Source organism: Coloeus monedula (genome assembly GCF_965178545.1).
Source record: "Coloeus monedula genome assembly, chromosome: Z".
Classification (NCBI taxonomy): domain Eukaryota; kingdom Metazoa; phylum Chordata; class Aves; order Passeriformes; family Corvidae; genus Coloeus; species Coloeus monedula.
The window spans coordinates 620363-635619 of record NC_138822.1 but is presented as its reverse complement, the minus strand read 5'-3'; the positions used below and the strand labels follow the sequence as shown (position 1 = coordinate 635619).

Below are 15257 nucleotides of genomic sequence, written 5' to 3'. Positions count from 1 at the left end.
TCTGATCATACTTGTCCTGACTGACAGGAACACAAATCGTTCTCATTTTCAACAGCAAAAACTTCTGAGCACAAAGCACTTTTCTCTTGTCTCTCTTAAAATATTTTTGCAAAGGCTTTCCACCTACAAAGGCTTCCCAGATCTCGCAATGAAGTCGTAACCATTGTGCTTCTGTCAAATCACTGCCTACTGTCATCAACACTCACCATCACAACCTTTCTCTAGCACCAAGCTGATGGAGGAAACATTCAGTAGAAAACATCTTATTCAAAGACACATCTTCTCTAGCAGCAGAAGTAACAGTCTAAATTCAGCTTGAAGAAAGCCAAGCTCAATGCTTAACAGTATTTCCCAGCTATTCTAATTATCTCCCCTTCCCTCATGCTGTGTGTGAGCACAAAAATCTCCAAAGCATTTTAATTTCAACAGATCTGAAATAGCACTGGCCCTCAAAACACTGGAAGTTATGTGGGTCATACACACACATATGCAAAACACACAGTGCTTTGTCCAACAAGACAAAAGCGTCTCCTAGGTGAGGCTGTTTAATTAAAAATTTAAAGCAGATGGCTACAACGCAACATACTTCTGGAGAGAATCTTAAATTCAACTTAATTACTTCTCCACAGGATTAAAGAGAACCCCAAAACAAAGCTGAATGCTGCGGAATGTATCAGCCACAGAAAATCCACAATGGAGCTGCTGGTCAGGGTCCAGTGGAGGCCAGAGAGGTGATCTGGAGTCTGGAGCAGCTCTGGGATGAGCAGAGACTGCGGGAGCCGGGCCTGGCCAGGCCGGAGAAGGGAAGGCTGAGAGGGGATCCCATCAATCCATACAAACACCTCCGAGGCTGCCAGAGGATGGTGCCAGGCTCTGTTCCGTGCTGCCAGGGACAGGGTGGGGAGCAGTGGCCATAAAATAAACCACACCAAGCTCCAGCCCAGCAGGAGGAAGAGCTTGTGTCCATGGAGGGGCAGAGGCCTGGAACAGCTGCCCAGGGAGGGCCTGGAGTGTCCCTCTCTGGAGACATCCCCAGGCCAGCTGGACACGTTCCTGTGCCACTGCTCCAGGGGACCCTGCCTGGGGCTGGGCAGGGGCTTGGGCTGGGTGAGCTCCAGAGGTGCCTTCCAACCCCAGGTGTGCTGGGATTCTGTGATACAGGATTACTGCTGAAGCAGGAATCACGTTTGCCCAGGCAATTGGTAAAGGGATATTCTACAAGCACAGACTGATAACATCAACAGGAAGCTGAATGGAAGCCACCATCAGCTTATGAAACATCATTCCCAATGATTATATAAGAAATAACTGAGATGTGACAGAGTCCATCCATGTCTCTGTTTTAAATCAGTCTGAGCTAACCTCCCACACTGCTACCACTACTCTACCTGCCAAGAACTGTCAGAAACTTAATTCCTGTTCTTTAATCAGCATAAGAATTGCTGTAGAAATTCACAAGGAGCACTGAACATCCAGTACAGATCTCACAGAGAAAGCATGCTGCCTCTGCAAGCAGGAAGGCCACACCTGGATTTTCCACCCATCACTGCACTGAAATGATTCAGGTTCATGGCTCTCAAGAGGGGATCCAGCTGCTGTCCAGGCTCTCACACACCTTCCTTTGGACTGCAGACAGGGAGTGCCCACTGCTTGGTTTTCAGCTTCCTGTGAGAGAGGCTCAGAACAGAAGAGCTACAGCAAGCCCAGGAGAGCCACTGGCTGGGCTGGAGCGCTGTCCTGAGGGCCACAGGGCACAGAGTCCCCAGGAAAGGCCTGGAGGAGGGAGAAGGCCAGGGAGCAGATGGCTGTACTCTGCACACAGCGTCACAGGGGATGGAGGAGCTGCAAGGCCTCCAGGAACCTCTCTGCATGTCCTGTCTGCACTGCAGGCAGCCACGTCCTGACCCAAACTAACAAAAACCACAAAAGCCAAACAAAACTACTAAGAATAAAAATCCACCCCACTGAATCCTCTTGATTAATACTCAGGCATCATGTAAGGTTACAGACCAAATGGATTAATCAGAAAAAAATAAAATCAAAACTAGCCCATAATACCACAGTTTAATTTAAGCATGGAAGGAAAGTATATACATTACTATGTTTTCAAACTATGCTGGTAGGTTATTACACGTGGCACTCAGGCAGAAGACCTGCAATTGTTCTTTAATTCTCTGTTTATTCTAAGAAGTTATAATAAAAAGGAGAAAAAAATCCAAAAGATGTCTTCAGAATTTTGATAATTTTATCCAGATATTTCTGCACAAGACTTGATATTCTGAATTAATATCTATGATAATTAACTATATTCAAAATAAGTACCTGATCTATATCGAAACCTGAAAATTCTGGATACTTGCTCCTCTGGGTATTAGCCAACATTAGAAAAAAATGTGGAGAATGCATTCACTCAGGCTGCACAGCAGAAGAAAAACAGTGTGGGGATTGCATTCCATTATTAGGGGGCTATAGCATATGTCAGATGAGGACAGACTAAGGAAACTGAATTCATTTGGCATGGAAAAAGTTAAGAGGGCATCTTCTACCACCCAAGGGGGCATTCAGAAAAGCCCAGAGCAGACTCTGGTGAGAGGTGCACGATGAAGGGACAAAACTGAGCAGCCATGAGCTGCATTCTTTCCCACAAGACCAGCTAAACACATAAATAGGTGGCACGGTGAAGCTGGGGGTTTCCCTTCCTTGGGCATTCCCCAAAGCAGACAAAACTGTGTAACACCTGAGTTCCAGAAAGCTCGTCCAGGCAAAATTTTCCCAAGGTTTTGCAAAAAAAAATTGTTCTGAGGGAACTGTGTAAGTCATTAGGTGTGACAAAAACCAGCTGTAGATCAACTGCACAAGTAAGAACAAGAACAGGTGGACTGGCTGCACAGCCACTGCTCCAGCAGATTCCCCTGTGCCACAGGAAAGAGCTGAGCACACACATCCAATGTACTGCTAACAGCAGCCCACTGATGAGCTCTGAAATGGGCCTGACGCTGGGGTAGCTGCTCCCACAGCTGGACCATGCCAGAAGGGGATCTGCTTCCTCCTCATCTCAGGAACTCAAGGGCTGTGCTCTGAGCAGTGGATGCTCTTTGGAAAACTAAGGGATTTTCCATGCAGGAGTTCCCTTACCATGTTCTTGTAGAGAACTTCACCCACCTACGAGATATGTTCTTCCCTTATCTATGGGCAAGCTTCATCTGCAGCAGGAAGGGCAGGACGTACTATTTAAGACAAATATCCAACCACATTTTTCAGCTAAGACTGTGGCACAAAGTCTCTTTTTTCTTAGTTTTTGGCATGTGTAACTTGCTGTTCACATTTCATCCTCCTCTCATGCCACTGACAGAACCACTTGAACCAACTCCAACTGAAAGGATATGACAGATTATGCAACTATTTCACTTTTCCCTTTTTCCCCCCTCGATTTGGAGACTCAACATTTGGGACACTAGCACATGCAAGTACCTTCTACACTACAGAAATAAAAATTTTAAAGCCACAGCAGGATCTTCCAGACGTCAGCATCTGTAATTACAGATGTCATCAGAGACCATAAAAAACCCCAAGTATTAAACAGCTCCATCCTAAAAATCAAACCCACTGTTCTGAAGACATTTCAAAAACCAATCAAAATTTGCCTTTGTACATGGCCTGTACCTTGCAAAGCCTTCTTACACATTTCCAAGAAAGATCCAGCTGCGTGATGCTCCACTGCATTGTCCCTAATGACCTCACAGCCGAATGAGGCTGGAAAATTGTATTACCCCTGATTTTCTTCCAGAAATGTCTCCATCCAAGCTCTCCAGCTATGATTAAAATAAAGACTCCCAATTCCAACCTCATAAAGACACCCAGGGAGAAGCTACCTTCAAATGTAAACACAATAGGCAAAGTTCTGCTCTAACCCCACTCCTTTCTTCCTCGCTGTTACTGGAGTTATTCTCCTTCAAAGCTGTCAAACCATGGCAGTACTTGGAACAAAACTTGTAAGATGTGAGGAGGGAGCTGAATATAACAATAAATCCAAGTATGAAGTGAGCAAGAAACTCCTTAGGAAGTAATCTGAATGAAAGCAGAAGAAGAAAGAAAAGAGCAGGAACCTTTATTGTTACAGGTATTAACTTGGCAATTAATACTGCTTTCATTCTCCACTCAAAATCCAGGAGAGGCTTCAGGGTGTCGGTAATGTGCATTAATGGCATGCTATTTTTAATAACTCTACCTCAAACAGAAATGTGGCTGTCATACATCTAATTAAAAAAAAAGCCCTGCAAATCGTAGACAGATGTTGGAATAAGGTTTCAAACCCTGAGAGCTCTGTGCCAATCACCAGGACGGCCAAGCTCTGGTTTCTGAAACAAGGAAGAATCTGCTGGGTTTGGTCATGATTTGCCTTGCACGATGACAAGTGTGGTTTTGACACAAAACGGGGGTGGTTCCGCCCCCAGGAGCACAGAGATTCCCCATGGCCGTGGGGCTCTGCAGCTCCCCAACACCTCACAGCAGGGAATGAAACATGGGACGGGTCCAGGAGCCCTCCTGCCACCGGGGGGGAACCATTTCCAACTTGGGAACAAACCCTGTAAAACCAATGCACAAAACACTCTCCCTGTGCAGGAGTATCTGCTCACCCAACACGCCTGAACTCAGAAAACACCACCTAAATCTCACTGCTTAAGCAGAATTTGGCATGGGGAAGTGCTCATCTCCCTCAGATAAAGAGCTTTTGATGTTTTGTAATGGTTTTAATAGAGGCTGATGGACAGAAAATGGGATACATCTGGCCGGTCAATTACACTCGTAATTAATGTCTCCTCTGGTAAGCTGATACAGATTTAAGAGTCCATTAAATGGGATGAATTGAACTTGTTAATTTTTCAACAAACCATTTCAGGCTTTCCTGTGAGATGTACAAAGATGTTCAAACACAGTCTCATCTCTGACAGATTAAATACAAACAGAGTGTTAACAATCATACCCTCCATATTAAAATATTTTCTTCTTAGGCCACATTCCTGGAATTCAAGAGTGGGATGTTTTCACCAGAAACGGCTACTTACCTTGATTTTCTGTTCTGTGAAAAGCTAATACAAGCAAAAAAGCAAGGCAGTTCTTCTTCCCATGGGTTAATTCAGCATGTAACTCAACAGATGCTGTGGACTATGTATTCTTTCTTTCCAGTGATTTAGCATTAAGGAGCCAACTGCAAAAACCTTCTTAAATTATTTTACAAATGAAAAAAAAACATTTGAAGGAAGAAGGTGAAGGCAGCATGGGCCAAATGGCATGCTTTTATAGAAAAAAAAAGAAAAATAATTCTAAATTGAAATTCAATTTATCTCACATTTACACTTTGGGGGCTGGCAATGGTTGAGCTCAAAATAGAATTTTAAGTATCAGAAGGCTGCACATAATCTCTGCAGAAGTGAGCTGAAAACAGGTGGCAGAGTTTTGTGTTTGTTCTGCCTGGGGTTTTTTAAATAAGTCAAAAACTGAAGAAAAAGGTAGTATCTTAATTCTACAGACAACAGATACTTACTCAAACTTACTAGATTTTGTTACTCAACACCTAAGGAAACTGAGTAATAAATCTTCTATTACTACCAACCAATTAAATGGTTACAATATTAGAGGGAGTAGAGGGATAAAGCTACTAAATGAAACTAAGTTTTTTTGTCAGATAACGGATTTTTGCTCACAAGACACACAGCCTTTTTTTTGTTCATTACCTGCGTTTTAAAATACATAAAGTTGTTAGCATAATCCGTCTATAAAGAATGTTCCCAACAAAACCACAAGAATTTCCCTCACCCAGCTTAAAATGAAGGGTACTGGTCCAGATTCTGCTCATGGTCAGTGACGAGCCAGAGGTATCTGAAAAGACATCCCTATTAATACACATCAGTTCCTTAATATTCCTGAAATCCTTCCTGTGTACGGGCTGCAGCAGAGGGCCTTCAGTTCCCTGCTGAGTCCTCCCCCAGCAGCCAACTGCAAAGGTACCACTCTCAACTCAGCCACGCTCAGGACAAGTGCTCTTTCATCAAAAAACAAACAAAAAGGATTATATTAGAAGAAGGAGGTTTCTTGGTGTTTGTGGGTTTCTATTTTCTGTTTTGCCAGTTGCAGTCCTCTATGATGCCACAAAAACTTTTGCAATGATCATACAAAAAAAGGGCTGTGGGAACACAGAGACAACTCCTTAACCCACCAGTAGCAAAGCTGCTGCTGAAACTCCATTCTGCAACTCCTTTCCTCAGTACATTAAAAATCAAATGTGTTACTTTCAATTAATAACGTTTGACAGCATACTAATTATATACCACAGGATGATTAATCGATAGAGTGGGTAGTTCCCCCTCTACCATGGCTCACAAAATTACATCATGATTTTGAGCACTGAACAGCAGATTCCACAACACACATTCCAAAATGCAACTTAATTGAAGTTAATTATGAGTGCATTTGATGATGATAGATATGAAAGCATTTCTTTACTTAGGCAACCCAAGGGCTTTAGCATTCAGACTCTGGTGCCAGGTCAGGTCTGTGGTCTGACTCTGGCTGGGTCCAAAAGTTGGGCCACGTGTAATTTGTAACACCCAGACTGCTCTGTCACACAGGTCTATTTTCACCTAAATTAACTCAAAGCACCAATTCTAGTGTTAATTAGAGACAAACCAAGCTGGGTTTTCTTCTCAAAGCTGTGAGGAATAACAAGTGCACTGTATTGGCAATATGCACAGAATGCATCATGATAAGACCTAACTTCTCTGCTTCAGGATGCAAATGCATGTGCTACCTTTTCAGACAATTAAAACGTCTTAACAAACTAATTAATACTCTAAGTAAGGATTTTTGACAAAGTTACACAGCTGTTTCCCTTAAATGAAAGGCTTTTTTTCCCCTCTTCCTAGCTCACTTTCTCCCAAATGAATCCTTTTTCCTTTTTTTTTAATTTGGTTTAGTTCTGGTTTTTGTATAGCAAATACAGCACTGCCCTGGGAATGGATTTGATGGATGGACTGTTCAGGAATCAAGAATCAGTTGGTTGGGCACATCCAGAGGGCAGTGGTCAAAGGCTGAGTCCCAGTGGACATTCAGTGACCAGTGCTGTCCCTCAGGGGTGTTTGCTGGCACCAGTGTGATGTAAAATCTGCATCACTGACACCGACAGAGGCACCCAGGGCACCCCCAGCAGTCTGCAGGTGACACGAGCCTGAGGGTGCAGTGACACCCCTGAGGGACAGGAAGGACATCCCCAGAATGACCCATGGAGGTCTCATGAGGGTTAACCAGGGAAGGGGCTGGGGCTGCCCCTGGGTCACGGCAGCCCCGGGCTGGATCCAGGCTGGGGATGGGCAGATGGAGGAGCCCTGGGAGAAGCCCTGGGGGTGCTGTGGGGGAGAGCTGGGACCCCAAACCCTCTGTGCTGGGACCCCAAACCCCCTGTGCTGGAACCCCAAACCCCCTGAGCTGGAACCCCAAACCCCCTGTGCTGGGATCCCAAATATCCATGTGCTGGGATCCCAAACCCCCTGAGCTGAGCTGGGACCCCAAACCCCCTGAGCTGGGACCCCAAACCCCCTGAGCTGGGACCCCAAACCCCCTGAGCTGGGCTGGGACCCCAAACCCCCTGAGCTGGGAGCCCAAACCCCCTGAGCTGGGATCCCAAACCCCCTGAGCTGGGCTGGGCCCCAGCGTGGGCAGCAGGGCAGGGGGGATTCTGCCCCTCTGCCCCCTCAGCTGAGCCCCCACCTGCAGAGCTGCCCCAGCCCTGGGCCCAGCTCAGGAAGGAGCTGGAGCTGCTGCAGCCAGGCCAGGGCAGGCACCAGGATGAGCAGAGGGATGGAGCAGCTCTGCTGGGAGGAAAGGCTGCCAGAGCTGGGCTTGTTCAGCCTGCAGAGGAGAAGCTCTGGGGTCACCTCACTGGGGCCTTGCAGGGCCTGAAGGGGACCCATGAGGAAGATGGGGACAGACTTTTTAGCAGGGTCTGCTGAGACAGGGCAAGAGGTGATGCTTTTAAACTAAAAGAGGGTAGGTTTAGACTGGATATCAGGAAGGAGTATTCTGCCATGAGGGTAAAACCATGAGGCTGCCCAGGAGGAGGTGCATGCCTCATCCCTGGAGACATTCAAGGTCAGGCTGGACAGGGCTCTGACCCACCTGGTCTACCTGAAGAAGGGGGGTTAGTCTAGACGACCTATAAAAGTCCCTTTCAACCCAAACTCTTCTATGATTATATGAACACCACCTTGCTCTTCACAGTGCTCTCCTGGTTCTTCCTCAAGCCCTGACAAGACCTGTTTGGTAAAAAGGAAAATGCACAGCCACAAAGCAATAGAAGACATGCAGTGACATGGCATGTGGTTGTCCAGGCAGCTGTCCAGGAAAGTTATCCTTCCTTTTCAGACCCCTGCACTACCCAGGGCATGTCAAAGATGACGCAGGTTGGAGGGGAGTGACTTGTGCCCTCGTCAGACTCATACCTGCTGCTTCTCTCTCCACCTCAGCCACAACTCTGCAGAGGGGGCTGCAGGGGCAGGACAGTGCCAAGCTATGAGGAATGCCTGCAATCTTCCTGGAAATGGGGACAAAGACACCCAAGACACATAAACAGAAGGGCAGAGACAGGAAGAGGTGGCAAAGACTCCAGAAAGCAGAAGCAGAGTTGTAAAACAACAGGCAGGAGGGATGGAGGGGCAAACAGTCATCTTCCACCTGACAGAAGCCAGCCAGACAGGCACAACATAAAACAGGGACAGACTCAAATATATGTGCTAGAAAATGGTTTGAAGTACATCCACCTCCCCCTGCAGAAAGTCTTTCACATATACTGAAAGCAAGTATCATACACACAATTTTTTTCCGTCAAAAAATACAGTGCTTCTCAGTAACACCGTTAATTACTGCAGCAGTGATTTCAAATTCTCTATTAAGAACCCATAAAATATTCACATGAATCTTGAACATCTAACAATCATTTGTACTATTCCAAATTCCCAGAGGAGGAGTCCATGCCTAAAGCACACTCCCCACAAGCCTAATTTACCAAAAGCCTCTTACTTCTGCCATACATAGAAAAGAACTTCTGTTCAAAGAGACAAACATTGTCAGTCAAGCACAAAATTAAACTGCTAAAGACAGCCCAGAAGATAAGTCTTGTTCCCTTCTGCAGTTCAGAAGACTGATGGCACATAAAAACCCACTTCAGTTACATTCTCTTCAAAATTAAGAAAACTAATATATTCTGGGTTTATGAAAAGTAACTAAAGTCATGGCCTTTTCCTCTTCCTCAGCTCAGGAGGGGCTGGGAACCACGACTGCAAGAGCATGACTCTCCTCACTCCATATCAGTACTACCTGCATGTCAAACACAAACACAGCCTCAGTCTTCCTCTCTCCCACATGGTCTCATTTGCACCACTGCTTAGATTAAACTGCTGAATGTCTAACTCCTGACACTAACCACGAGGGCAGGAGATGGGGGAAGAAGTAATGTCTGAGAAGTTAACACATCCAAGGCATCCTCAATGCCACTGCTTCACAGGGAAAGAGTTATGGCCTTAGTCAGCTACAAAGACGAATAAATTATGAAAAAGAAGTCCTTCTTAAAACAAAATACTAGAACTTTAACAAATATGCCAACATTCATACACTGTTAAAAATATTTAAACTTGCATGCCAGTTTCAAGAGCTTAAGAGTCGTTCTCCATTTGAAACTGTGAAAAATCACAGCCCATGAATATATACTGAGAGAAAAGAACAAGCAACATCACAACCAGAGAGGACAAAAAAAAGTACCCAAACTTACATGTCACCTCCTGCAGTTTCTGATCTGTCCTGTAATAATAAATCAAATACTTGCCAAAACATGAAAACAAAGGCTTTAAAGTTTTACTTTTTCTGCTTCTGTTTATAAGGTAGGGGGCTTTCTCCTACGTAAGAAGTTAACTTCTTGACACCAAGAAACTGGACAAGCATCAAGCTCAAGATTTAATTGTTCTTCATTTAATAATTTCTATCTCAAATGGTGGAGGGGAAAAACAATCCAAAACCGTGAATATTACTAATCAGTGCAAGAATGCCACAAATACAGCAGCTGAGCACAGCACGTTTTCTGTGCTGTTTGCAGTCACATGAGAAATAATGCACCTTCGAACCAGGTGTGAGTCTGGGGCAGCTCATCAGAGCTTCAGCCTGGGGTAATCTACAGAAACACAAGGGCCAGGCAAAGCAAGGCCCACAAAGGCCAGTGTTGCTGTAAAAAGCAATGCTAACACTTTTTATCTGGTTTACCATCAGGGTAAGAACAGTGCTCTGCACTGCATTTGGACACACAGCTCTGCAATTGCCTCTTTGTGCCCCTGCAGCAACAACTCTGTGTGCAAGGGGGGACAGTAATTCCACCCAGAGGATGCCCCAGACTGTGAAGGGCAGGCAGGCAGGCAGGCATGGCAAACAAATACACTTCACACATAAGCAATCTGTCAAACAAGATTTAAGCCCCACATCCCTTACCTGCAATGCCACAGAAGGCAGTATGAATGCCAGTACTGAGAACAGCAATGTTTCATAACTGAGACAGGATTAAACTGAAAAAAAAACCCCATCCAACAACTCTTTCAGGTTATTGCATGAAGTGGTAATACTGTCATGGAGTTTTTTCCCCTGTTCATTCAAAAGGAGAGAGCTCTGGTGTGACCAGTTCAAGCAGCTGGCTGCAGAGACCATGAGCTGGGTTCTCAGCAGTGCAAAACACCTCTTTGGTCAGTAAACATCTGATGCCTCTGGGTTTGTGCTTACAGAAAACAGTTCATGTGCTGGTTTTGTACTTCAGTTGCTTTTTTCTTCCCTGCTGCAAATTTAACTGCTCGTAGCTTCCATTGACAAAACATTCTCAAGATGTTTGTCACAGCTTGCCTTCCACTTAAAAATCCACGGGAATATTACAAGCTATACAAACCATGAAACCACTGGTTTCTGTGATCACCAGCCCTTTAGATACTCTTCACTCCTCTGCTCTAAAATTTAATGTGCAATGCTGTTTACTCTCACTGTAACCCTTTGGGGTCTTGTTTTTGCCACTACAACCCTTCCCGTCCTCGCTCACCTACAAACCTCAGGAGCTGAGCTATGTAAATAAATGCACATGCCCTTCATGGAAAAAAACTCCTCAACATTAACTACATGAATGCATCCCCTAATCTGAGCAACCAGTCACATATAAAGACCTACAAAATTAAAAGCACTTTGTACACATTTACAAGTCTGAGTTCATTGCAGCCGAGTTTCTACTTGACTGATGACATAAATCCATAACTGCATCCATGAGAGCAATTAGCACTGAACAGCACCGTTGACCAAATGTAATAAATCCACTGTAGCTCACTCTAAGAGACAGAAACTAGAGAGGAACACATTGTGGAGACCTCAAGTGATACACCTAAAACCAGAGGCCACTGCTAAACCAGAGGGCTATCAGCACTGCACTTAGCAGAAAGAGCTTGCAATTTTATTTGCAGAGGTCCTGAAACACAAATTAAAAAGGCTTGAGTTGAACATAATGATGGAGGTTCGGCTACTTGAGGGACTCCATCATGCCTAGAGAGGGAGGATGGGTTTAATTCTCTATGGGTTTGAAAGAGAAGGCAATTCCAGGGAACAAACTCCAAGCCAAAGACTACTGCAGTACTCAGGAGAAAGCAGAAACCTGAATTCCATGTTCAGAATCTTATCCCAGGGCAACAAGCTGCAGACTACCTGCAGCCTAAAGAAAACAGTGCAGACCCAGGTGAAATGCTTTGGGTTAAAAGTTACTTGTGATCAGTGTGTTTTCACATGGTGTCCAAGAATGCTACAGAATGAAACATGGCAAAAAAAGGGCAGATGGAAAAAAGAGGAACAACGGAGCACTCCTAAGATGCTCCTAATTTTTCAATGAAACAAGAAAGGGGCACATGAGAAGAGCAAAAACATCCCAAAGGAGCCTCAAACACAATGTCAGAAGCCAGGTTTTAAACCAGCCAACATCTTAAGAAGGGTGGGTGCTGTCCCTTGACTAGAAAGAACTTGGGAGTACAAAACACTGTGTTCTTCTGAAAAAATGTATGTATTTTCTGAAGGCAAGACTACTTCTTCTTTTTTTTTTTTAATTTTTCTAGAAAGAAGGAAACTAAAAACATGAAAAAATTTTGCTCCAGGCAGGTCAGCACTTGCCAACAGATGTTACTAACAGTTTGGGAACAGGACAGTACCCACCAGAACAGCTTGTCCTGAACCAATTTTTGTAACCTACTTTTAATATAAGCTTTGCTTTTGAGGGAAGGCTCTTCACTGGCCTCCAGCTCAGTGTCCTAGAATAGTATTTTCCAGTCATTAAAACCACCCTATAATAGTAAAGAATAAAAAAAACCTCACAGAAACTGAAGGGAAGCAGACACTTTCAACTCTTGTCAGTGTAACAGGGTACTGAACCACCTTAGGGCTGCTCTCATAAAGCTGCAGTGATTTACCTCGGCTCAACATTTTATTTTACTCTTGTAGCAGCCATAAGCACAGTCTTTGTGCTGGCCACATCACCTTGGTCACTCAGTGCCAAGTCCTAATATGAAACATCCAACACCAAAACACCCCTGGTGCAATTCCTACACCACACAAAAGGAGTAGAAAGTCTTTTCTCTTCTCTACTCTCCTCTCCAAGCTCTAGTCTCCTAGGACTATTTTTCTCTCCCATCTTTACCCTGTTTTTATCATTTCAGTGTTTTTCTGCTGCATCCCTAACACACAAAGAGATGAAGAGCCTTCTTGAACCACAAGAGCTAGTTCCCATGGTTTTAGTTAGAAAGGTCTTCAAAAAAATTACGGAAATTAAACTTTTCCCAGTTCATGGAAGATTCTCAACAAGAGGTTTTAGAAAAGAGCTGGTAAAGGATGAAATCACCAGGTACTGGGCCAATAACCAAACCTGGATACTACAGACATGTCAATATGCTTGAAAATGAAATTTCTGCTGTACAAAAGAAATTGTACAAAAACGAAGCCTAATTAAAAAGCACAAGAAAGCAGCATATTGAAATCACTTAAATTACTATGAAATACTTCAGGGCCCTCTAGTGGTTTAGTCTCTGGTACGAGAAAAAAATCCATGAAAAATTGTTTTTAAAATAAGGCTACTGAGGTGTATTGCAATAATGTGTTCTATTTCTGTCTCTCTTATGTAATTAAGGGCATTTAGGCTGGAAAGCTGCCTAGCAAATTACCAGAAATGTGAAAAAACTACAAACTAAACCCTATTCACAAACTCAACTAATGGGTAGCATTTTTTGCCTTCATAAAAACAAGAAGTCACTCATTAACGTTCTCAACTGTTCACAACCAAAAAAACACAAAGAAAAAGGAAAAAAATAAATCACAGCCACTCTCCCACATTCGCATCAGAATGACCATTTCGTTAAAAATTGAAATGTCAAGCTCTAAACTAGCTCTCCATAGCCCAGAACTGCACTGTTAAAAAGAAAAAAGTGAAAAACCGAAACTTTCTCCCAAAAAATTGCACCTGCAAGATTTCATCCCCTCTTCAGAAGACTGCTTCATCCTTCATCCATCACCCTAAAAATTACGTCCTATTCCGGTTTTATTACACAGCAAAACTGATACAGAAAACAGGTAACAAATTTCCTCTTGAAAAGCACAGAGACCTCAAAGCAAAGAGATGATCAGTCACAAAACTTCCAAGTCTGTACCCAAGACCAAAATGGTGCAATAGGACAAACAGGATGAAATACCAGTTGCAAAGGCTTTCTTCGCCTATCTGCATTAATAGAAAATGTAGTTTCATGTCTTTTAGAGACCTCAAAACTATGACAAACAGGAAAAAGAAGCTACATAACACCTCTTTCAGATCTGAAAGGTAAGTGCATGAGCTTGGAAGTTATTCCAACAGATCCTGTGATTAGGAGTGTGGTGGCAGGACTGTGACACTGACAGTGTTTAAGTGCACAAATCTTTCAAAGGACAGAGAGAGAAGCCATGGACTTCAGTCTAAATACACCCTGGGAGCAAGTGCCTAGAATTTGGTGGGATGTGGGAACTCCTCAACCCAGCAGCAAACCACTCTGAAAAAGGCCATGACAGAACTATACATTCATACCTGCTTCCGGATCCCAGCTCCAACAACGGCTGCAGGGAAGAGAACCCCAAACAACCAAACCCCCACAGAACTTACCTCATGGAGGTTATACTGTGGATGAGCTTTTCAGATTGATCTGACAGCCTGGATGGAAGAATTATTTCAACTGGCTGCAAACGCAGAACCCGACTCTCCAGCTCCGAGCGAGAAGCACAGTCCCGAAAACTGTCAAAAATTACCTCTCCTGTAGTTGGCTGGATAGCCTGCCAAACAAAAACATATACACATATATACTGTATCCACTGGATATTACATTTTCAGGGGCTGCTTCAGTGGCTCAAACTGTTAAACCAGAAAGAAAATCTACGGTGTACAGCACAAAATTATACAGCACCCACACACACAGTGAAAGTGGCAGATCAAAAAACTTGATTGTGCTTTTTTTCAAACCCATGATAGAACAATAACTCCAAAACACTAACACAACTTTGTTTTGGTAAGTGGCAACAATACCTCACAAATGTAAATGTGCTCTTGTTTTTACCAGTCCAGCACTGTTCAATTTTTAATACCAGAAAATCTATTAACTGAAGTCTATGAAATGCACCTGTAATTCAAACTGGAATTCGAACACTTGCTCTTGTTGTTCTCTCACAGCTGCAGTGTGACATTCAAACAGGGGCACAATCAACATACTTTTTAATTAATTCATTACCAGCTGACTGGGCATCAGTTATCATTGTGTTTTGCTGGTTAATCGGGACTGGGTTTAATCCTCACCATAAAAGACAATACAAATCTGAAGTGTAAAGGGTAAAAAAATCCTAAGGCTCTTCCTCTAAATAATGGTATTCTGTACAGGAAAAAAGTGCTCACAACCTTTAAAATATTGACGATGAAAGTGTTTAAACACTGAAGTTTGTAAAGCATCTGAACTAATGAATTCCCTCATGTATTTGGGTAAAATACCAATATGTTTTCAAGTGAAACAGGAGCAAAACCAGTTTCATAAATGTTCAACTATCAACTCCATACCTTTTTTGCTGTTTTCAAATAGAAAGCCATCACAGTTCACACACAGGTATCTTACCTAAAGTGCTTTTTCAAAAAAAAAAAAAAA

At 43.6% G+C, this 15257-nt stretch overlaps 1 protein-coding gene across 2 annotated transcripts in view; it reads right to left on the bottom strand.

The window, feature by feature from the left end:
• The window catches only part of MSH3 (mutS homolog 3), an 89485-nt gene that overhangs the window by 64877 nt on the left and 9351 nt on the right, over positions 1–15257 (bottom strand). For both annotated transcript variants that reach the window (XM_082301435.1, XM_082301436.1), the window contains exon 8: positions 14234–14400. In XM_082301435.1, coding sequence (XP_082157561.1) covers positions 14234–14400 — 167 coding nt within the window. The remainder of the gene's footprint in view (positions 1–14233; positions 14401–15257) is intronic.